At 42.7% G+C, this 24,606-nt stretch overlaps 1 protein-coding gene and 1 long non-coding RNA gene across 2 annotated transcripts in view; one reads left to right on the forward strand and one right to left on the reverse strand.

The window, feature by feature from the left end:
* EXOC4 (exocyst complex component 4) overlaps positions 1-24,606 on the forward strand; it is a 421,183-nt gene that overhangs the window by 187,610 nt on the left and 208,967 nt on the right. Inside the window, exon 10 of the mRNA XM_026868343.1 lies at positions 12,191-12,287. Coding sequence (XP_026724144.1) covers positions 12,191-12,287 — 97 coding nt within the window. The remainder of the gene's footprint in view (positions 1-12,190; positions 12,288-24,606) is intronic.
* Positions 5,305-22,971, reverse strand: LOC113491432. Its single transcript, XR_003400401.1, has 3 exons — positions 22,961-22,971; positions 20,774-20,776; positions 5,305-5,391 (listed from the first exon to the last, which is right to left on the reverse strand). It is a non-coding gene; the product is annotated as an uncharacterized LOC113491432 (long non-coding RNA).

Below are 24,606 nucleotides of genomic sequence, written 5' to 3' on the forward strand. Positions count from 1 at the left end.
TCTACCCCTTCTCCAAAGCGGATGAGTGGAAATACAGCCTTGCCCAACCTTATGCCACAAGCCTACAGCCTCACCGGCTGCATCTTGCTGTAACTACCAATCCCTTTGTCTAAAATGGTCGTGAACTTTTAAGTATTAAAAACCAAGATGAAATGTGGGAAGTTTTGAACAGTTTATAAGAGTTACAGCACAATAAATGACGGTGTGTCAGTAAATATCTTTGGCTTATTTCACTTCCTCTGTTTGCTCACTTTTTTTTTTTTTCTTCTGACATTAAAACTAAATAGAAGACACATCAGGAATATAAAAAAATTCAGGTAGGAACCATTTGCCACTACTAGAGATAAGATAAAGCAAGCTTGGAGAAGAAAATAGTTGAAAAGTGAATGCAGTGTGTAAGTAATCACAGTTCATTAGCTCTAGCGTGTTTTCCGGCTTTGGATAAGGATTTACGCTGCAGCCATGCTTTGGAAGAGCTTACATCTGTACACTGTAGTTTTAGGGAAGCCAACAAAATAGTAAATATGCGAGCTGACAAATACATTAATCAAAGTGCCTGCTGCTGAGTCGCGTGGCCTGGGGCGGGGGGGGAGAGGAGAAAGAAAAGTATGCATTTTAAACAATTTCTGTAGCTGAAAGGAGACTTTACATATGTGGCTGACACACTGATCAAATGATAAAGTAGAGTCAAATTGAACCTCAACCTTTTGTGCAGCCTGTGAAAGTGAAGGCACGCTGCAGTTTTTCAAGGCAGATGGAGTGTGAGCAACTAATAAATCAGGTTTTGAAACATTAAAGAGCAACTTATTTAAATGCATATGGTGTTGGATCTCAGACAAGACAGTATAGGAGAGCGTAAAAGGATTGGGCATGGGAACATCAGCAGAACAATATGTCTGTGCACCAGCTATGTGACTGCATCCAAATCAGCTGCTTTACTGAAGACCTGCTGTGTAGTAAACGAAGGGTAACAACGGTTGGTCAGAAGCAACCAGGAGAAGCTGTTTCGGGCAGAAATCTCAGGCAGTGAATGGTGGTGCAGTCAGTTTGGTAGGTTGGAGCCATGTTCTGTGTTAAATGGGAAGCTGAAGTGTAAACATGACTTCAAGAACAGTGAATAAAAAACTTTGTTCCTTTTTGTCTGCAGCATTTCTCACAACAGCATTTCTCACAATAGCTTCACCGGGGGAAGGTTGGAGTCACAATTTCAATTCACCTTCTGGGAAACTGAAACACAGAAACCTGATCAAGGTCAGAGAGGCTGTATTAGACCCATGACTTCAATCCAGATCTGCAGTTGAGCACTAGTAAAAACTTTTATATGAAGTCTGGGTTGCATAAATCTGCATCAGCTGCCTGTTGGTTCCTGGAGTGATTTGTACCATTCGATAGCAATGTGTGTTCCCGTGGCAGGGAGCTCTGGACCTGTGCAGAGCGAAAGGCCAGCCTGCTGTCGTCATGGTGAGCAGGACTCGTGCTTGTGCTCCCTTTGAGCAGAGAGGCAATTTGTGGCAGTATTACCTCTCCTGCTTTTGGAAATGATTTTTCCTTCGGCGTGATTTGAAGCTGAACGTGCGCTCTACAAACTTGAACGTTAACAGCAGCTCTCTTCCCTTCTTTCCCAGTTTTACACCTGCAAGGCATTTGTGATGGTCCAGCCATCAGACTTGACTTGACCCCAGCTGGGATTTTACATCGTTGTGGTGACTGATGTGGTCTCAACCTCACAGCAAAAAGGCTTGGTGCAGAGCTTGGAAGCTCTGGACTCCTGTGTCTGTACTAGTCCCCTGGCACAACAGCCCCATTGCTCCATGACGCAAACAGAGAACCAGCGAGGAGCCCTGCTTGAATTTCTGCACAACATTTGTTCTTCCAGTGAAAGGTTTTAGTTTTGGTTTTGGGGTTTTTTTTTTAGGTTGGAAAGCTGCTCTGCAACCCATGTTAGGGAGCATCACCCCAAATGCTGCTTCTGGGAGAATTGCTGAGAGTTTTTTCATTTAAGGAAATATTACAGAAATGAAATGTGATGTACTTCATAACCTTAAAGGTCATCTTCATTGTTTGGTTTTTTTTTTCCTCACTTCACATCTTTTTTATCTTAATTCCCACCCCACATCTCTGTCAAAGAAGAAAAATATTTACAAAGTAACTGAACAGATCAAAGTATATAGTCCATGTGGATTTAGGGTGTACCGGTACCTGGCTATGGCAGCGTTGGTGTCTCCTGTGAAGATTTTAGTGCCAGTGACAAGTGATGGACAGACTGGAAGCTGGGAACAGTCTACTGCCCTTTGAGACAGTTAATCATCTCAGAGCTCCCTCCCACTGCGGAGCCCTGGCCCAAGGACTGACAGGCAGCATTTTACAAATAGTTAGCCACCTAATTCCCATTGATTTTTGGGTCTCTTGTAGTGTCAGTGTCATCATCTCTGCTGATTTGGGTAGAAGGTAGGGTGCCTGTGTGGTTTTTAAACATCAGTCCCTTACTTCTGATGGTCTGGTCTATAAATTCACAGTTGCCATGATTTAAAAAAGAGCTTGTGATTAAGAGAAGCAAACAAGAAATGCAATCTTTCCTCTGTCAGAAACCTTTGCTAAATTGCTTCTCCCCTTCAGCAAGGAAGTAATCAAGTATTGGCCAGGGCTTATTCTTGTCTGTCTTGATAACACATGGAGTTTCTTTTGTTCGGTGGGTCTCACCCCTCTCCCTCCCGTTGTCTCTGAGGAGGAGCCCCAGGTGTGGTGTCAGCGGGCAGGTGGGTCACTGCCAGAACCAGCAGCCGTGTAGTGCGCTCTGCTGCAGTTTGTGAGTGAAGAGGACAGAGGGAACATCTTTGCTACATAGGAGTAGACAGAATAGTCCGCCAAAAAGAATTGACTAGATGCCACTAGAAGAGGAGATGTCTCCATTGTCTGGTCTGCAGAATCCTGAAGTGGTTCTTTCTAGAAGATTTTTGTATAATTCACTTATTTATAAGCTTTTGCTTTACTGTATTACTTGGAGTGCTGAGTTTCAGTTCCGGTTGCATTGGCAGACCCCTAACAGCTCCCGTGTATGGTTTGTAGGAGTCCACCAAGAAAGGAAGTGAACATGGCTCAGAAACAGAAAATTATTAACCCAGAGTTGACCTACACCAGCGGGAAAGTGCAGTGTTTCAAGGCTGTCTGCCAAACAGTATTCTTAATAAAAGTGTAAGTCTTCAAAACCAGTGTTTGTTCAAAAGGAAGGATCTGTGGATTTGGAAGTTTAGTGGTTATTTTCTGTGAAGCTGGCTTGCACACACAGGCTGGTTGGAACATGGGGCTGGACACATCTGGGGTTTCTGTTATATTTGTTCACTTGGATAAACCTGCTCAGCTTCAAGGAAGACCTACCTCGGTTCTGCCGCAGTGCTCATAGTGCTGCCTGTCCAAGGTCAAGGTGCCTGAAGTGCTCACAGAAGCTACTTTTAGGTTCAGGATACTGGATTAATTTGGGGGGGACAGGTGATGGGAGCGGATATTCCCGAGCAGAGGACATGTCTGCTGGGGAGCGGCTGGGGGAACTGGGGGGGTTCAGTCTGGAGAAGAGGAGGCTGAGGGGAGACCTCCTGGCCCTCGGCAACTCCCTGCCAGGAGGGGGCAGAGAGGGGGGATGAGTCTCTGGAGCCAAGGAGCCAGCGCCAGGCCCCGAGGGAATGGCCTCAAGCTGCCCAGGGCAGGGTCAGGCTGGCTCTGAGGAAGGATTTCTGTGCAGAAGGGGCTGTTGGGCGTTGGAATGGGCTGCCCAGGGCAGGGGGGAGTCCCCGGGATCCCTGGAGGGGTTGAAGAGTCGGGCTGAGCCAGCGCTGAGGGATCTGGGGGAGTTGGGAACGGTCAGGGGGAGGGTCATGGTGGGGCTGGAGGAGCTGCAAGGGCTTTTCCAACCCAGATGGTTCTGGGATTCCCTGTGTGCTTTGTTCCCTACTAGAGACCGGTCTGGAGAGTGGACCAGATCCTTTTCCATCCCTTCCCTCTTCCCTTCTGAGATCAGGGGAGCCAAAGGCTGAGCCCTTACCTTAAGCATTCACCGCACCATGTGGGCTCTACTAAAGCGGGTGTCTTAGAGCAGTTTGAAAAATGGCCTGAATGCAGTTGATGATTCAAGGCATGTAAAAGAATTTTAGAGAAGATCAATTGTGTTTGTTTTCTTGTAAAAATAGCTTAAATGTCCATGCCAATACATTGAACCACTGCTGCGAATTAGACAGTAAAGACAGGACTTGATGCTTGTGTTGTGTGTGTGTGGCTTTAAGGGGATGTAGCTGTAAGACAATAGAGTCCTAATGTAGAGAAATATGAAAAAGCAGGAGAATTCCATTATAAAACTCCATAGTTATTGTTCTGTAATAGCACAGATCAATCACTTTTTTGTATTGAGTTGTTTTATAATAACCTGCTTTTCTCTCTTTGGGCAGCTCTTGCTTTCTTCCCTTTCACACTAAATGAAAATCTGTATTTCCATACCTTGAAGATGGTGTGCAGGTAATAACTATGTTGTTGATCTCCACATAATCAAGAACTTTTGGGAAGGGACTGTAACATCTAAACTGGTTCCTTTTCTCCTGTAAGTTTGCTCTGATGCTCAGAGTAGAGGAGGTGGCATTGATTTGCAAGCTGTGTTGATTGCTTGATTGTTGTGTCTTCAAAGCTTATTTCTTTATTCTTTTTATGGTTGCATAGATTAACGTGAAGTGGCTCACTAGGAAGGACGCTTTGATCACAAAGAGGTGCCAAAGAATTGTGCACTACTTGCGTGGAACCTGTTTAGCTGAAAAGTTTGCAGTCATGGAGAGATTAGTGAAGTTGTCCTGTACTAACACAGGGGATAGGAGGGGAAGAGAGCGAAGAGGGGAGGTTTGCCTGTGGTACTCATAGTTTTCAGGTGCTTGCTGGTTCTGTTGTGACCACATTAATGTTTCTTGGATGTTTTGAAAAGGGGTTTACTTATTAGCCAGATATCTTTGCGTCTGAAAAGTTTTTTGTCTAGTAGGTGTCATGGTTCAACCTGAGATGACAAATAAACCCCACGCAGCCACTCACTGCCTGGTGAGATGGGAGGAAGAATCAGAAGGGTAAAGTGAGAAAACTCATTGAGATAAAGAGAGTTTAATTGGTAAAACAAAAGCCACGCACACAAGCAAAGCAAACCAAGGGATTCATTCCCCACTTCCCATGGGCAGGCGGGCGCTCAGCCAGCTCCAGGACATCAGGGCTCCAACACACGTAACAGGCACTTGGGCAGGCAAACACCATCACTCTGAACGTCCCTCCCTTCCTTCTTCCTCCCCCAGCTCTACAGGCTGAGCATGACGCCGTACGGGCTGGGACATCCCTTGGGTCAGTTGGGGTCAGCTGTCCGGGCTGTGTCCCCTCCCTGCTCCTTGTGCCCCCCCAGCCACTCGCTGGTGGGGTGGGGTGAGGAGCAGAAAAGGCCTTGGCTCTGTGTGAGAGCTGCTCAGGGACAACTAGAACATCCCTGAATGATCAACACTGTTTCCAGGACAAATCCAAAACATGGCCCCACCCTAGCCACCACAAAGAAAATCAACTCCATCCCAGCCAAAACCAGAAGAGTAGGATTTAAAGTGTATTGGGACTGAAGATGCACAAACCCAGGCTGGGTGAGGAGTGGATGGAGAGCAGCCCCCAGGAGATGGACTTGGGGGGGTTGGTGGATGGAAAACTGCCTGTGAGCCAGCAATGTGTGCTGGCAGCCCAGAGAGGCCCCGTGTGCTGGGCTGCACCCAGAGCAGGGTGGGCACAGGGCCAGGGGGGGATTCTCCCCCTCTGCTCCGCTCTGGGAGACCCCCCTGCAGGGCTGGGTCCAGCTCTGGGGCACCAACAGCAGAAGGACACGGACCTGCTCCAGCGGGGCCAGAGGAGCCACGGAGATGCTGGGGGGGCTGGAGCTTTCTGTGAGGACAGGCTGGGAGAGTTGGGAGGTTCAGCTGAAGAGAAGGCTCCGGGGAGACCTTAGAGCGGCCCCCCAGGGCTGAAAGGGGCTGCAGGAACGGGGGGAGGGACTCGTCATCAGGGGGTGTAAGGATAGGATGAGGGGGAACGGGTTTAAACGGACAGAGGGGAGATTTAGATGAGATCTGAGGGAGAAATTGTTCCCTGTGAGGGGGGTGAGGCCCTGGCACAGGCTGCCCAGAGAAGCTGTGGCTGCCCCCTCCCTGGCAGGGTTCAAGGCCAGGTTGGACGGGGCTTTGGGCAGCCTGGGCTGGGGAAAGGTGGCCCTGCCCGGGGCAGGGGGGTTTAAGGTCCCTTTCAACCCAAACCATCCTGTGATTCTATGATAAAAAACATTCAGATAGATACAACTCTGAAAGAATTAGGTAATGTGTTATGGTGCTCTGAAGTGACAGTTGTAAGAAATCTTCCCTTTTAAAAGTACTCTTACTAGAGATAGAGTTTTCCTTACACTGTTTAAAAAAAAAAAAAAAAATTACTATGATTTTAAAAGGTGCAAGGAGTTTCTTATAACATGCTGAGCTACCTCTTCTCTAATGTCTTCATGTCCTTCAAGGAACAGATCAAGAGAGGGAGTGGTGTGTGATTTTCTTCAAATATGATGTTGAGGAGTAAAAACTTTAATACAAATCTCGGACCTTTCTGGAGAAAATTGTTTCAATTTAAAAAAGCCCAACAAAACAAAACCAAAAACCCTAGGAAAAGGAAATATGAAGACCATTATTGTCTCTTTTTTTGTGTGTGTGTGGGTTTTTTTGTGTGGTTTTTGTTTGGTGGTTGGTTTGGGGTTTTTTAATTTGGTGATAGAGATATCTTGATATATGAGGAAATCGCAGGGTAAGTCTCACTATGATCATTTTTTACAAATTAGGATCAAGCTTTTTCTGTAGATATTGCAGTCCCTGCTTATAGAAGTAACCAGAATTTCATTCATTGCACAATTACCCATCAGGAAACTCCTTGAAGTGTGTTCCAAGGTTTTGTCTTTAAATGAGGATCTGTGATTTGTGTGATGGGGTGTATCTAACTTCAGGTTTGCCTTCAGTATTGTTTCAGTACACAAAATAGGTATAGGCATACCAATAAGTTGTTTAATTAATACGCAGAGCTTTCCGAGAATTCTGAAAAATGTGAATATTTCACATTTCTATCGCGTGTTTCAGTATGTTTTCCTCATGATGTAAATAAAGTCCAGATATACCTCAAATTGTGGTGCCAGCTCTGAGCTCCGGTTACTTCCTAGCAGAAGAAACTCCCGTTTTTCTGGGGAGATCACTTCTGGGACAAGAAATCATGTCATCGTTCTTCTGAGAGCTGCTCTCTATGGAGATAACAGGATGTTAGCATCAAACCCAGAATATCCATGATGAATACTTCAGTTTTTAAAATACTGAGCAGAATGGAAAAGTTGAAGCAGTCTTAATGTTTGTTCAGACTTTTAAACACATGCAGAGATTCGAGCTTTCTTGGTAATCTAATGCCTTTTCATATTGAAGCATGACATTTTAGGCTCCATTTCAGAAACATTCAGCTGCGTTACTAATGGACCTGTCTCTGACTCCCACTTGCAGCAGTATTCAGGTGGGCACACTTCATTGCCAGCACAGCATGAGGATATCATTAACTGTTTGACAAATTTCACTTCACCTCAAAGTTTTTCTTCTTTTTCTTTGTTGGTCTCATAATTTATTACTAGAGAGATTAAATCATCAAGCTGGTGCTCTTAAGAAAGAATTACTTCAACAATAGTACTTTCACAGAATCCCAGAGTCATTCAGGCTGGAAAAGCCCCTCGGGATCATCGAGTCCAACCCTCAGCCCGACTCTACAAAGTTCTCCCCTACCCCACATCCCCCACAGCTCATCCCAACGGCCCTGAACCCCCCCAGGGATGGGGACTCCCCCCTCCCTGGGCAGCCTGTTCCACTCTCGCACCACTCTTGCTGGGAAACATTTTCTCCTCCTGCCCAGCCTGACCCTCCCCTGGGGCAGTTTCCAGCCGTTCCCTCTTGTCCTGTCCCTGATCCCCTGGGAGCAGAGCCCAGCCCCAGCCTCTCTGCAATGTCCTGTCAGGAGCTGCAGAGAGGGATGAGGGCTCCCCTCAGCCTCCTCCTCCTCACCCTGAACACTCCCAGCTCCTTCCCTGGCTCCTCACAGGATTGATTCTCCAGCCCTTCCCCAGCCTCGTTGCCCTCCTCTGCCCTCGCTCCAGCCCCTCCAGATCTCTCTGGGATTGAGGTGCCCAAACCTGGACACAACCCTCCAGGTGTGGCCTCACCAGTGCCGAGCACAGGGGACTGTCACCTCCCTGCTCCTGCTGGTCACGCTATTTCTCACACAAGCCAGGACGCCGTTGGCTTTCTTGGCCACCCTTTTCGGTTGCCTGTGAAAATTAATGTTATTTTCCTAGTGCCTATGAAATGTGGATATTACGGTTTCTTGCCTTACACTAAAAAAACCCCAACCCCCCAAAAACCCCAAACTCTGCAACCTAAGTGAAGGATTTCTGTAGTGTGGCATTGCTGAAGCAATGGTGTGTACTCGGTCCAGATGGTTATTGGAATGCTGTGTACAACCTGATGTTGTACGGGGGTGAGCATGGATGGTTAGTCCCGTAGTAAGTGCTTACCGTGAGCTGTCATGGCAATAAACTTGAGCACTTACATAGAGTTGAAACTCTTCAGTGCTCACTCGGAATTAGGTTTTACAGCTCTTTTTTTCCTAATGAGGCAGATAGTTTTCTTCTCGCGGAGTCTGCTCGTCCGGGACACCCAGCCGTAGAGTGTTTGCGTGCTTTGTTGTTGGAGAGACAATGCAAACTGCCTCTCTGATAATCATTTTGGTAAGGAGTAAAAAACAACAAACCACCGGGCATTTTGTCCGCTCTTCCTTCACCTGCTACCTGCTTTCTGTGGGTCTGCCTGGTGTTGATTTCTTTGGATGCCTGATCGTTCACCTCCCTGCAAGAGATGCTCTTGGGAGGAGTCAATCAGAACGAGGTGTATTTTTATGTAGATACATGTAGGTTTAAGAATAGTGGATTTTTGTGGAGATGCCTGTTGGCTCTCCAGCACAGAGTGTTTCCTGGAGTGGAGGTATCATGTTGGCTGATCTATGTAGATGCCCATTTCAGACCTTGATGTCATCAGGGGGAATTTCCACCGGAGATTTGCACTCAGATATACAGGCAAAGGCATCATAAGTTTTCCCTTGCTTCCATTTGGGCTTCTTCCACATATAACAAAACTTTGGTGTTGGAAATGGTGGTAAATGGCAGGATCTGTATGTGCTGGGGCTGTACAGGACCGGAGCTGTGCTGATGTCTGGCTGTGGCAACGTGATTCTGGGTCCGTCAAGGTACGGTGGCGGGTCAGGGGAGGTGACGGTAAGAGGTGCAGCGCAGGCTGCCGGCATTAGCAAGTTGTTGGTATGTACAAGGCATCGTCAGGAACAAGATTTACATCTCAGTGTATTTCTCAAGGTAAAATATTTAAATACAAACAAAATTACTTTTCCCCGTAGCTTACACCTACATGCAGAGCATTCGTTATTATTAATTGAAAGCTAAGAGGGGAGAAGATGTAAAAGCTTATTTTTCTCTTGGTGCCAGTGTTCTGTTTTTCTCAAATCTCGCATAATATGGCCAAGCAGATAAGACAGATTGTTTTATTCCTTGCTATGGAGTTCATCCCAGTCAATAATATTGATTAGTGCAGGGTGACTTGTTGTAACAAGAATAACACTCCTTTCTTAATTTGAGTCTGTATTTCCTAGTTCATGCCTCAGTAGTTCATGCTTGGATGAATTCTTCAATAAGTCAGTTACGATACAGACCCCACTGGAAATTACAGGGTCTGACATTAATAGGGGAAATGAATAATTTTCTTTTCCTAGAAGTTGTGCCTCTTTTTTGCACGATTAAACTGTCACATTGTGCAAGTTAACTTTTTAAAAGGCAAAATGAAATCCGTGCACTTTTTTTTTTTTTTTTAATTTTTTTTTTAAGAGCTACTTCTTTCTAATTACAACCAGTAAAGCTTTATGAACTCTGTTCTCAGCTGCTTTTTCGCACTTCCTGAGGCCTTCTGTTAGTGTAGGATTTATCGCGAAGCTTCGAGTCCTAATGGGGCATTGGGGGAGCTGAGTCAGCTTATGGAAATAATGCGACTGCTGATATCCAGAGGATGTACGTGTGGATTTCCCGCTCCACAGGGAATTTAACATTGTCCTTTTTTTTCTGGGGCACCGAAACAGCATCTTTGAATCTATACCAGTGCTGTGAATTTTTGTACAAAACGCTTCAGACCTGGAAGGACCATTTAGGGTGTGGAAGGTCTGGCACCGGTGACCTGCTGGGTCCTTGGACGTTGCTGTGAGGTTAACAGGAAGGTCAATTAAATCAAGTCATCGAAGAGCTTTTATTTTGTTTTTGTAGATTGGCTGGAGGTAATGGCCTAAAGCATAGAAACTTCACTTTGAAAAGAAGATTGGAGTCACTTACTCATCAGTTGCGTTCTTCCTCGTACTTTCCAATTTGGAGACATTCTTCTTCTCGTTCTGAGGCAGACAGATGTCAGGGTCAAAAAATTCAATAATCTGCTGGTGGTGTTTTGATTTCAAGTACTTTGTCATTTTCCTGCCTATAAAGCTATCACAATAATGTGATTAGGTTCTGTATTTATTATTATTCAATCATTAAGGAGCGTTCACATCCAAAATTAAAAGAACTTGATAATATTTGGGATACACAGACTTTGCCTAAGTTTGTATTTTGGGTTATTTAAGGTTCTTAGCCAAAAAACTTACTTGATTAGAGTTACTTGTCAGATGATACCAGCAAGATGATGGTCTGTGCTTTGTGACAAGGGAGCGTCACCAAAATACAAGGGATTATGTTCAGAATTGCTGCTGATTTCAGAATGAGATGATGTTGTCATTTGCTTACGTGTGGGGCATCTGTCTTGTTCTCCAAAAAACGTTCTCTTCTGGAAGGGTAACAAGTGGGCTTTGTTGCTATCGGGAAACACAAGGGTTCCAGGAAACTTGAGATTTGCCCTGCTCCATTTTTTCTCTCTCTCTATCCTAATTTAAAGTGTTTTAGTGTCAGGAGTTACCTGTGGAAGCGACTTTGGTTTGAATGTAATGACACACAGGTGGGTGTTTTCATGCCACTTGAAAGTCCTGCAGTCTGGGCCTGAAGTGTATAAATAACGCTCTCTGGGCTTGTTTTACTACCAAGGAACGTGCCAAACTCAGCAAGTTTATTTTTCCCATAGCTGAGAGCCTGTTTGTACACAACTGGAACTGTAACGCAAATGGGACTTCTGCCAGGGAATTACAGCACTTGGTGTAGGACATGGACTCCTGAGAGACCCTGTAAACGTAATAAATAAGTTAACGTGTCATGTCACAATCAAAACCAAGCTGCCTTCCAAGGGATTGAGTGGTGGCATCATCACTCGGAGGTGCAGGAGTCTTCCATGCGGCAATGTGGAAGCGGGAAAATTCAGTGAAATGCTCCTGTTAAAACCCTCTCCAAGCACTGTGTGCTTGAAAAATACATCTTAGCCACATCGACAAGGCTTTGGGTGTTTATTACACAAGATGAAGGCCTTTGTGCTTTTCAGAAAGGATGATTTCAGTTTGTGCTCAAGTGTTGTGTGTTCAGTTTTGGGCCATTCCAATAGTTGCTAAAGTCACTGAAACTTGAGGCTGGAGGTCCCCATCTGTCAGTGGGGTGACACTTGAAGAGTCATGAGGCTCAAGTCTCTTAGTGGTATCTGGGCATCTCTCCTCTGTGTGATGGGTGTCGTGTTAACACCTCCAGTCCAGGACGTTGGACTTCAGCCCAACTGATAAATTCACCTGATGGGGCCTGGAAACAATTCAGCAGTTGTAACTGGGTCCTGTGCTGTAGGGCACCTGCATTTACCAGTCTTTCTGCAATACTGTCGCTAACTATGGAAAGAGGAGCCTAAAGCAGCGTCTAAATACTATCTGTGTTGTTCCTGTTGCATTAGGAGTACTTAGCCTACGCAGAGAGAGGATAGAAAGGGTGTATCATCACATTAATTACTAATCTTCCACCAGGAACGAAGCCTTTACAGACAGACCTAAATGTTTAATTATCACTTACTAGCTAAAAATCAAGCGATGTTCAGATCTGTTAGACAATGTGTTTCATGTTATTTTCCAGGAGGACCAGATGATAACTTAATTGAAGGTGGAGGATCCAAGTTTGTCTGCAAGCCGGGAGCCAGGAACATTACCATCATCTTTCATCCCCTCCTCAGGTAAGTAAGACTTTCTATATATTTCTACAGATGCAAAATAATTAGAAGAAATAGAATTAACCTTTCTTCATGGCTACGCTGCCACTTCTGAGATAGCATCCCACAGCATTTGGCTTGCTGTAAAGTTGTTGCTGTGCACACGTGTAAAAAGTAATCACTAGTTGAATTTGTTGCCAGTGCTCTTTAATCTTTTCCAAAACTAACTAGCACACCAAGTGGGTTTGCTTGCCTGGGTGACCCCGTTTCATTGAACAATGTAATTTATTATTGACCCAAGCTGGGAAAAGTTTAGTTGCAGCCTGTCACAAATTGTTTATCCCTGACCGTCTCTTATGCTTATTAAAAAGTCAGAAGGATGCTTTATGAACTGCAAGGTAAGTTCATTCTTTGATAAAACAAGTATGGTTTGTGGATTGCAAATAAAATGTCTGATCTAAAGTGCTGTGCCAGTTACTAAAATCTTCACAGCGCATCACGGACTGCTGGAACTTTAAAACAGAGCAAGTCTTTTAATAAGCCTTTTCTCACCAAGTCATTCACCTCTGATACTTTAATTTTGCTCTTTTTACTTTGTAATCTAACAGTTCGTCATCTTAGTTTTGCCAGAATTAAATACTGTTTTTCTCGGTTAACGTCAATCTTCCACCTCTGCTTTTTTTCCTTGCTGGGTTTCCCTTTATCGTCGGACATGTCCTTCCCCGTTCGGTGTTAGAACCTTTAGAGAGCGTTTCCCTCCTTGGCTCTGTTTGTATTACTCACTATCATGAAGCAACAGGGCATGTCTCTCAGATGCTAAAAGCAAGCAATAGTAAAACACTAATAAAAAGTAATTGGAGTCTGATCCCCTGTGGAAGGAATATCCTGAGTGACGTCTTGGTAGCTGAGAACTGCGCTCATTTGCGACTTAAAAATGCAAATGGAAAGTGTATGAATTCCTCTAAATTTAGATTTCTGATGTCATGACACTAGATATTGGGATAATCTTGAGAACAGCACCTGTTGTGAGGACATACTAAGATTTATTACAGTGATTAAGATCTTCCCTTGAAAAAGGGGTTGTGTGTACTCTTCATTTATTGCTAGATGTCCATAATGGAACGGATTTCATAAGCATATTTTGTTTCAACCTCTGTCTCTTTTAAACAAAAGAAATATGCTAAAAAAAAAATATTGCTGTGGCATGATTTATAGATTTCAGCCACTTTATTATGAGAAAAGAAGGACGATGGTCAAGATGCAGTCTGCTGTTCAAGGTATGACCACTATGGTACGGATGTCAATCTCTTAATCTTTAATGAATTTACAGGCTTCTTTCAAGCACAGGTGGTGATGCTCTTATTTTTATTGATGAGATACTTCACTCTGATGTAGAAACTGGTGAAAATACTTCTTTCTATCTGCCTTTCTGCTTAATTTTTCCCTCTTCTTTTGCCATCCGAGTCAAACACGAGTGCTCTGCTTTAAATAGCACTTCTCACAAACACTTCACTTTCATTACCAGCTTGCAAGATAGGCAGTAGAAATAATTTGCCTCATAAAAAATAATTGCATCAAGATTAAGGTATCTGCGTACAATATATTTTTCATGCCAACCATCTGCAACATCTTAACTCCCTTGCATTGAGTAGTTCATCAATAACTGTACGAAGAGAAGGAAAATATTCCGTGACCCAGCTTACCCTTTCCTCGCTGCAGAACGCGGTGAATTTGGGTGTAGGTGAAGACTGTAGAAACTATTTAAATGTGATTTTACCTACTTTAATGATGGACAGAGTAGATGCTTGAGTCCTTGCTGTCGTAAATTTAACCCATGATTTTCAGCCTCGGCGTGTGCGTGATGCATGGGGTATCTGGGATGACCATAGGACTGGATTTATTTTGCTGATAATAATCCCCTACAGGGAATTCTGTTCCTGATGGGAGCCAATAGCAATGACCTGTGCTACCAGTAAACTGACTTTACCCTTTGGCTCCTGTTAAAATTTGCTGTACGATGCTGTCTGTGGTTGTAAAATGCTGACTATGGTGGATTTGCTAAAACATTGACATTTGCAATAATTTTTAGCACATCTTATGTGTGCATTCCTCGTTGGTTAGATCTTTGTTGCCATTTTCTAGACATTATTCTATTAAGTCTCAAGCTCTCAAGAAGGTAATTGCTGCAAAGGTGTGAAGTTTTCACTTACTTTATTTTCCATTTGTTGTTGAGGTTCTTTATGGCCTGCCTCAATCATCTTTCATTGATGTCGCTTGTACAGACTTAAAACAAATTTGTTTTGAATTCAAAATGATCAATATTTTATTTAGAAGGTTTGGTTGGGGTTTTTTGTTGGGTTTTTTTGTATCAAGTTCACATAAATATGTTGACAGAGAAGTTTTAGCACTGTATGGGCTAGCTGATTTTATTAGAAAGCTGAGTGCTTCTAAAAGTATTAAGCTAACTGGATCACTGAGAAACCAGGCACTGGCATGATGATTTAAAGCCTGAGCATCGCATTAAATGATGGCTTTAAAATGTAATTCAGCACAGTAATGTTAGGTGGAGAGTTGTAACCACAGCATTCATATTCATCAGTCTGAATTCCTTTTTTTTTTTTTTTGTACTTCTGATATGAAAAGTGTCATTGTCTATCACATCAGAGAATTGCACAATCACAGCGTTAAGTTTTCTGGTTATAATGGCTTTTTTTTTTTTTTTTTTTTTTTTTTTTTTTAGCCTTTTTTTAGAGCCTTTTTTATTTACAAACTGAGGTTGAGCTTGGCTCCGGATCCTTTTGAAGAACATAGAGTCAGCAAGCTTTCAGGGGGCTGTAAGTTAACCCCCCTATGTCCAGTAACAAAAGCTTGTTTAGAGAAGCTCTGAACTTACAAAGGTGGAAAGCGTAAGGGCGAATACATATAAATGGTTTTCAAAGTCTTTCTTCCCTCAGATTCAGTCAGAGCAGCAAGCCAGGGCTGGGAAGTGAGATGTTATGTCATTTGGGATGTGGGTCCCTGATTTCCACTAGGACAATTGAGACGCACCAAGCCCCAGATTAATTACCAGGACTTAATGACACCACCGCACACGTAATAAACGAACGGTGAATTTTTGGAAGACAAGTGGGTATTCTAGCAGAGGTGATTCCTGGGAATAGATTTTACTAACTACATATGAAAACTAATTGCACTTACAAATTGAAGAGGAATACACATCTGATTTTCCTTAATTACATATTGCGGGAGGTGTCAAAGTATAAAAGTTACCAAAATAGTCCAGTTGCTTTCTTCATCCTTCAGTGCTAACCAGCATCTGCTTGGATCGTGAAAGCTCTGGTGTTACTGGTCTGTGGACTAACGTCTCCCGTTGGAGGAAGGGAACATGCGGGACCAATACTGAAGCCCTTACACTGTGGAATATTGAACAGCCTGAGTGATGTCTGTTGTAACATTTGTTTGGTGGGGATTTTTTTTTTTTTTTTTAATGTTTATTTGTTTCAGCTGGCATTTGAAAGGCACTTGGCTCTTCAGGGTAATAATCATTTTACATATGCTTTATAGAGTATGTTTATTACCAGACAATTGAAGAACAGATGTCTGCAGTCTTGAAGCTTCAGGGGGAGGGACAGGAGGGACTGGAGATGGAGGGGATGATGGTGTTTGGAATCATGAAAGCCCCGCTGATGCTCGCTCAGTTGAACGTTGTTTGGATATTGGGCAAGAAGGCCGCGGGGGCATCCATTTATTAATATCAGCCACACTTCATTAAGATCAAGGAGCAATTAAAAGGGTTGTAGGATGGAAGAGAATGTAAAATGTTCATTGATTTGGAAGAAGCAGTCGCTTTTTGAGCAAAATTGTGTCCTTGTGAAGAAGTGGACTGGAGAGGGTAAATGGACTGGGCACGCTCCACCTCCCTGTCGAATGGGCAGTGTCTGTCCGGGGGGGATCTTCCCTTTGCCAGGTGGGAAGGACTGCACCGTGCCACTAACCGCTGCCTCTGATTTCAAAGTCTGGAAAGTGAAAAACAAAGTGTTAATTTATTAAAGTACCAGAAAGAAGAAAAGAAAAAAAAAAAAAAAAAAAAGAAAGAAGGAAAGGCAAAATTACTGATTTGACTGTGCTGATGGTGTTTGAGATGTGAAGACTAAAGCGTAACGCTCAGGTGTGTGCGTGGTCCAAGGCACTGCAAAGTTGGCTTGTTCTTGGTATTTCAGATTGATCAGAGTAGGGGGAAGAGATCAGGTAGTAATTTGACATTTTAAATTAACAGTTAAATGATTATGCTCATTTATACTGGTCTCCGTCATTTAAAGCAGTAGCTTTTTACTTGATAACATTTTTGGAATTTCCTGTTTCTTCCAGTTATGTTAGTGCTAATAAAAGAGTGATTGCACTTTCAATAAATAAAATAAATGCTTTAGGGAATAATCAAGGAGGATAGTAATTTCCTTGTGCTGCCTATTGATACCAGCATGTTCCTCACCAAGTGGTAGCAATCAGCTCTGCTGAAGGTCACGTTTCAAACTCCACCAGTAACCTGTCCTTGGGGGAGGTACACAATGGACAGAATCTGTACATACACGTGGGTACGTACGTTTTAGCAGTGATGGTTTAGTTTTCCCTGCTTTGGGAATAATTCTGTTTAATTCAGGATATGTCAAGGTAAAAGGTACTGTATGTAGTATTTAAATCTTCTGTTTATTTGGAAAAATTGGGAAATTGGAAGGGGATGGCCAAGTTGTCATTGGTTCCTTTGGGGCATCTAAGTCCTTTGGTCATTGTGGGCATCGGCTGATGGTGCAGCTGAACAGTGTTCATAACCCCTAACTGTGACTGAGACTAAACTGTGTGGATAACTCAGAGCCCGGGTGTACCTCGCTGATAATCCCTTTTATTTGTACAGCTGTAATAATGAACAACTAATCTGATTTTAAAACACACTGTATTATCTTGTGGTTGTGTGCTCTAAAATGACTATTTGATAATATGTGTTATTTGGGAAGCAAAAGGAGTGTGAAAAGTCGATTAGTTCATTTGTTACATATAGTAGGCCTAGACTATGTTAAATGTTATTAAGTAGGTTAAGAACAATAGGTGGTATTTTATGAATCAAAGGGGTATATATTATTATTAAAGTAAATAAAAAATGTCAAATAATCTTAGGGCACAGACAGTGCTAAATAATGAAGGCTGATGTCTCTAGCTTTCTGAAATCAAACCTAAAATACTTGATCTTAGAGAAATCAATAAAACCGACTTGAGTTGGGAAAGGGAACTTATACTATTGACTGCTTAAAGTTTGTGTTTCAGACTGAATAATATTCAGAGGAGAAGGAGTTCAGTTAAAAAAAAAAAAAAAAAAAAAAAGTCCGAGATGCTGTTACGTACACAGGAAAACACTAGTTACAAACTTCTAAAGTCAGTGCCCCCCTAAAAATATAACCACCCAAATTCCATGAATACTGGTTTTTCAGTCTCACATTCAGACATATCCCTTATCTTCAAAGAGAGGCAAAAAATATCACTTAGTTAATCTAAACCTTGCTTTTGCAAGGCAGGCAGTATCTTCCCTTGGGAGGGGGAGGCTCTGGAGGGAGGGAGGTGGTGCCTCTGCCGTGCGGGGAAACAAACGGGGCTCGGATCAGGAAATCTCGACGCCTGGTTCTCGTTACGGTGCCGGTACTCACCGTGATGCTTAATACTGGCATCTTTATTTTGGAATCGTTAATGCTCGTCCTTCAGCGTGACAGATGCTTGATGCAACTTCTCATACACTCGCTGTTTACTTCAATTGACCTGAATCGAAATCTTAAGGGAGCAATTTGACACCCACCTACCGAATTTTTTTCTCCCCCTGGTTTAATGAGTGTTTAGAAGACATTTAGTTGACGAGTCCCTTGCTGTTGACATTTAGTACTTTATATCTGTCAACAGCGGGAATGAATGTTTCTTGCAGGCGAATCCTAACTCTTTTCTTTTTGACAAGCTCTCATAAAGTCTCTGTCGCTGAATTATAAAGACACATTTCAGAAAAGCTTGTTGTTGTGACACTGCTAAGAAAAGGTTTAGTTCTGACTGAGGCCATTGCAGAAGCGGGGCACACGCACAGGAATGGGATGGGGAACAGCTTCATATTTCGTGCTTTTTTTTTTTTTTTCCCCCCGATGCTTTATGAGGACTGACAGTCTTACTGTGTGTGTCTGATTAAAGATGACAGTTTATAAAAACCTTAAGGTAAGGCTGTTCATTTTCGATGACAGAAAATAAAGCAATCCCCCCGCTACCTCCCACACAAACAAAAACTCTTACACGCCAAAAAACCTCTTAATATGTGATGCATTGATTTTATATTGTCTGTCAGAGAATGTGCTTCAGCAGATCAGTCAAGTTTTGAGTTTTCAAACATGCTTCATCCATACGGAAAATCAACAGCCTGTCAGAAATTTCACATGTCTCCAGCTCCTCCTTTCCTTCAGATGAAATACAACCTGAAGGAACATAGAAATTTTGACATTTGCAAGAACTTAGGCTGAATAGCTGAAAGCAGTGTTAATTCAATTCCATGTTAATGAATTACTTCCAAGCCATATTATGCTCGTCAAGCCAACAGAGTAGTTTTAGCTCATTTCTTAATGGAAGCGCTGCTTAAGTTTAGTTCTAGCATTTAACTCAAGTGCTCATGGACCAGGATTAAGGTTCCCCATATTACTGAACACTATTATTTTTATTATACTGTAAGTAAAAGTGGATGAAATCATACGAGTTTTCAGTGACTTACTTATTCCTTGTGAATATTGCATCACAAGGCTGGAGTCATGTCCTAGTAGAATAATTCAGTTGGAAGGGACCCACAATGATCGTCTAGTCCAGCTGCCTGACCCTTCAGGGCTGACTAAAGATTAAAGTTTGTTGTTAAGGGCATTGTCCAAATGTCTCTTAGACACTGGCAGGCTTGGGGCATGGGCCACCTCTCTAGGAAGCCTCTTCCAGTGTTTGACCAACTTTTGGTGAAGAAATGCTTCCTAACGTCCAGTCTAAACCTCCCTGGTGCAGCCTTGAACCATTCCCATGTGTCCTGTCACTATCCCAGGGAGAAGAGCTCAGCACCTCCTTCTCCACATCCCCTCCTCAGGAAGCCGTAGAGAGCCACGTGGTCACCCCTCAGCCTCCTTTTCTCCAAACTAGACAAACCCAAAGTCCTCAGCCACTCCTTATAGGACATTCCTTCCACCCTCTCCACCAGCTTTGTTACACTTGTCTGATGCATTCAAGGATGTTCACATCCTTCTTAACTCGTACGGCCCAGAACTGCACACAGTATTCAAGGTGAGGCTGCGCCAGCACTAAATACAGCAGGAACAACAGCAAGTCTTTAGATACACCGGTAAACTTTGGGTAGGTCATCTCCTCTGGTTCTTTCCCAAAGAGATGGTGAACATGGCTGGTGGATGTGAGTTAAGAAGTTTGCAAAAAGTGCTGATTTCATACTGCACGAAGAACAATCATGGGTTTTCCTGCAGTTAAAGGAGTTGATGTTGGACTGGAAGAGGCTTATTTTTGATTTTTTGATTTTAACATGGATAAAAGCCAGCACATCTTGTATATGGACCTGTGAAATTATTGTTAATCTATCTGGTGTTTTACTAAGTCTGATCAAAATAGAACAATTGTTAGTATGCTTCTGGTGAAATTCCAATAGAGTTATAAAAATCTGGATTTATAGACCAGATTATCAAGTTATTACTAATTCTTTTAAATATTTTAATGAAAAAAAATAAAATCATTGCATTTATTCTGCCCATGACGGTAATTGGTAAGTGATCTCCATGTCTTTTTCTCAACCTACAAGCTTTTCCATCTAATTTTCTACCCCCTGTCCTGTTAAAGAGGGGGAGTGAGAGAGCAGCTGGGTGCGGGTCTAGCAGATGGCCAAGGTCAACCGACCACAAGGAGCTACTCTGGTCTTCCCAGGGTCTTACAGATGCCAGCAAATCCGTGGAGCAGTCCTAAGAAGGAAGAGGATAAACTGAAGGAAATTCATTTTAGTAGGGCTCGTCCCATGCCAGGTCTAGTCTGGGGAATTCCACTTACATTTCTCACATCATGTCACTGGACCAAATAATTTTTACGTCAAGAGTGTTTCCTTACCCAAAAGCCAAAGCCTGAGAAAGTCAACTCCACTAGCACATTTTCCAGGACCAAACACTTTAAAAAAAAAAAAAAAAAGTTTTCCTTAAGAGAATAATATACGTGAAATTCTTTGGCTTTCTTTTAGCTCTGTTTCCATGAAAAACTGTGTCTGATAGCTAACATGGAGGTAATTTTACGGTTTTACAAGGGTGTGCTCAGTTGAAGTTTCTTGCCTGTAAGTATTCATATGATGTCTACAAATTTATTTGGCAAAATTAAAAAAAAAAAAAAAAAAAAAAAAAAAAAGGAAAACCAGTTACTTTTTCCATTAATCCACACAACCTCTCCAGCAGAAAACTCGCAGGCAGCCTCACTGACTGATCTGCTGCCCGTGCTTTACCCAGGCAGACTTGGTTCAGGGACCTGGAAGGTGAGACAGGGCTTGTAAGATGCAAAGCTTGCCTTCAAAAGAAACTCGGATCTTATGTGAACCCAAACTGGCTGTAAATTCTGGTTGCCTGATGGCACCTTGTTAGCAGGATGGGTGCAAGAAGTCGAGTAGAGATGGTGAGCAACCTGCCTTTGTTACCAGGTCATCTTTTCAGATTGCAACTGAGACCGAAGGAAAGGAGCTGGTGTAGTTGAAGCATCACAAAAATCTTCACTTTTTTTAATTTGTATTTTTCTTTATTTTACTAATTATATATTGATCTGTTATACAGAACGCTCTGCAATATTTGTAGGTGTTATGTTCATGAAATGAGAGATCAGATATGATTGAAACGAGTCTTCCATCCATGGAAGTTTGCAGATTTTAATTTTTCTTTTTCCTGTTTCATTTCCTTTCTCCCCGCTCCCACCAGAAGCATGAGTGTTGTGGTACTTAAAAACCTGCTGGTCAGAAAAGTATTTAGCAAAGCTGAAAGGGAAGAATGGATCCATTTATTTAATTTAACCATCTCCAGTACAAAATGGCTTAGTCTCAGAGCGCTTTAGGAAACCCAAGTTGCACCCTGAGATGCATATTGAATGCTTTGGCTTATCAGACACTATAAATCTCTTCAGTCACAAGGTGAGATTCTGCCATGCAGGAGCTAGTGCCTTTCTAGCAGCTCATTTGGCATTGGGGAATGAACTTCCACAGCAGTTACTTGCTTTAATAGCACCAGCTTTCATTTCAAATATAGCAAGTACTACTGTGATGCTGAAAAAAAAAAATATCTGTAAAGGAGCGGAAAAACTCACAAGACAAAAATAGAAAAGCATCCTTCATTTTTGTTGTGGAAGAAAAAGGAAAAATCTTGACAAATTCTAAGTTTGTAATCTATCTATGGAAGCTGTTCGGAAAATACATTAGTGAGGGGTTTCCCTGAATATAATAGGGGAAATCCAAGGATGAAAACTCAGTGTGGCTTAAGTCCAAGTTACAGTATTATGGCCCTGAAAAATTCTGGGCAGTGCACGTGGTTACTTTCATAAAGCTTTTCGAGTTTTCAGTTGAAATATAGGAGACCTGTTTTCTTGATGAAAATAAAAAAGGTCCGTCTTTAGAGTCACAAAGGTGATCAAGGGCCTGGGAAGCCTATCATGTAGGGAAAGGCCAAGAGACTTGGGTTTGTTCAGCCTTGAGAAGAGAATCTTAGGGGAGACCTTATCACCTTGTTCCAGTATTTAAGGGGAGGCTACAGAGAAGATGGAGACTCCCTTCTTACAAGGAGTCGCGTGGAAAAGAGGAGGGGTGATGGGTACTAGTTACTCCTGGGGAGCTTCCGACTGGACACAAGAGGAAAATTTCTCACAATGAGAAAAAGCAGCCACTGGAATAATCTCCCCGGGGAAGTGGTGGATTCCCCAACTCTGGACACTTTTAAGATTGAGCTGCACAGGGGGCTGGGCCATCTTGTCTAGACTGTGCTTTTGCCAAGGCAGGTTGGACCGGACGATCCTTGAGATCCCTTCCAGCCTGGTATTCCGTGGTTCTATAATTCCATTTTTTTTATTTGCTGTTAAAAGTGAAGATATAAAGACTAGACTGACAATGCTCTTTGGACCCCGTTTTCCCCATAGAGCAATTAGAGGAACATGCATATTCAAGGAAAGAGTTTTAATTTTTTTATCGTTATTATTTCTACATAAATGTGTTGTTTAGCTAAAAGGTCTTCTGGGAAAAGCCTTTGGTAGTAAACCAGAGTTCCCTTAGTGCTGGACCACTCATGTTGGAGCTCTCTGCTTTGTATTTTATCTAGATTATCCTTGCTAGGTATTTTCAAAGCTATTTAAAACCTTATGAACAATTTAGAATTGTGTAATTTGGGGAAACTATAGCTGTTATCCCAGTCGGAGTACAGAGGTGAATTTCAGTCTCCTTCACGAATACTAAAAGGGAAAAAATATATTTTCAGAGTATTTAAATTCCATCTGTGATTTCAAAACGTGAAATCTGAAATGCTTATTTCAACTGTTACCCTCTTTTCTAGGCAGAACTAAAAATAACAGTTTAGAAGTTACTCCACCAATAATCTGCATTTTCCCATTCTGATAAATCCTGTCATGGGTATTACAGTGAGGGACCCTCATTTATAGACCAGGTTCTTTGGTCCAGACACACGAGATGTGGCGGCACAACCACTTGCAGGGTTTTCATGCTGCCCCAAAGGCAAAAGGAAAGTCCTTGTCACACCGTTGGACGCGCCTTACAGGGAAGTCAGCCCGTGGAAGAACATGTTTTTCAGACACCAGATCACACACAGAATAGTTTTTTGGTGGAATATTCCTGAGGCATTTAATTTTAAATTCTGCTAGTGTTTAGAGATCTGCAGAATAGCCATTTAAGTAAAATTTGCAGGAAAGAAAGTGGCCTTTATTTTGGTTATTTTGGGTCCCAGGTGTCTTGAATACCAGATAGATTAGCAGTAATTGCACACTGTGTAATACCACTGCTAAGCACTTCTGTAGCTCCTTTTGTCTGATAACTTCCAAGCTTCTCAGAGTCATCAATTCATTAACACCTCAGTGTGAAATCGCTCTGTACATGAAAATCCTGGTTATGTGACTGCCAGGGACGAAGCCGTTTCGCAGATGAAGCATCGAGTTGAACAGTCGTAAATTCAGTGCAGGTTTGGAATAGGGGGAACAGAACTCGAAGTCATAAATTCCTGCTGTCACTAAGGTCCGGATTTTCCATTTTATTGTAACTTTGTCTCTCCAGGTTGTTCTTTTTTTCGAAATTGATTTCTTCTGGGAGGCGCAACAGCTTGGTGACAGCTTAGTTGAGCAATGAGGGTCTTTCTGTAGCCTGGTAGCAAGAGCTCTGCTGCCTACTCATACTTGGGTGATTTAGTCAACTCTGAGGACTACATCCAGCACAAGATGGTTTGAATGCCTCATGCAAGCTTCAAGCAGCTTTCTCCTCATCATTGCTTTCCTTGAAGTCAGGTTCTTCTGCTGGCTTTGAAAATGGGAATATTCTTTCTGGAGACCATGTCTGAAACCTGAATGCAACGCTGGGAGCCTCTTTGCACAGGGTTGGTGTCGCGGATGAAAGTATTAACACGGTAATGGTTTAACAGGAATTTTAGATTTATTCATAAATAACAGCAATTGATTATTTACAAAATAATTTAGAAGATGTTATAAAGTAGTGACTTACAGATTCTAGGATGAGAAGATTCACACTAACTTATTCCGTGGTATCTTAATTTATGCATATGTACATGCACACACACAAACACAAACCGTACAAACACACACACAGAAACGAAGGTATTTGGACCCAATAGAATGAACACAAAATGTACAAACACACACACACAGACAAAAGTATTTGGATCCAGGAGAATGAAGTACGTACCCACACACCAGTAAGCAGAGAAAGAGCTGGTGAGAGAGAACCTAGCTAGTTTAGAGTAAATACTCACGATGCCTTCGCATTCCTCAACAGGTGATAATTGAGACTCCAGGGAGTTGGCTCCGCCCTGGCCTTCCCTCAGCTCTGGCTTAAAACCAAATCCGTATCAAACCCTTAAGGGTTTTGGTACCCGAGAGGTGTCCCAGCTCAGGGGAGGTGCTGGTCACAGACCCACTGCGATCCAGGAGAGCTCTAAGGGTCTCCCTTGTGGTCGCAATTCATAGGGTCCAAGATCATTGACTTTTGTCTGATACCTTTTGCTCACGCTCAGCTCAAACAACAAAGTATTCTGGTGCCTTG

The sequence above is a fragment of the Athene cunicularia genome, assembly GCF_003259725.1.
Source record: "Athene cunicularia isolate RWA chromosome 1 unlocalized genomic scaffold, athCun1 chr1_part2, whole genome shotgun sequence".
NCBI lineage: Eukaryota > Metazoa > Chordata > Aves > Strigiformes > Strigidae > Athene > Athene cunicularia.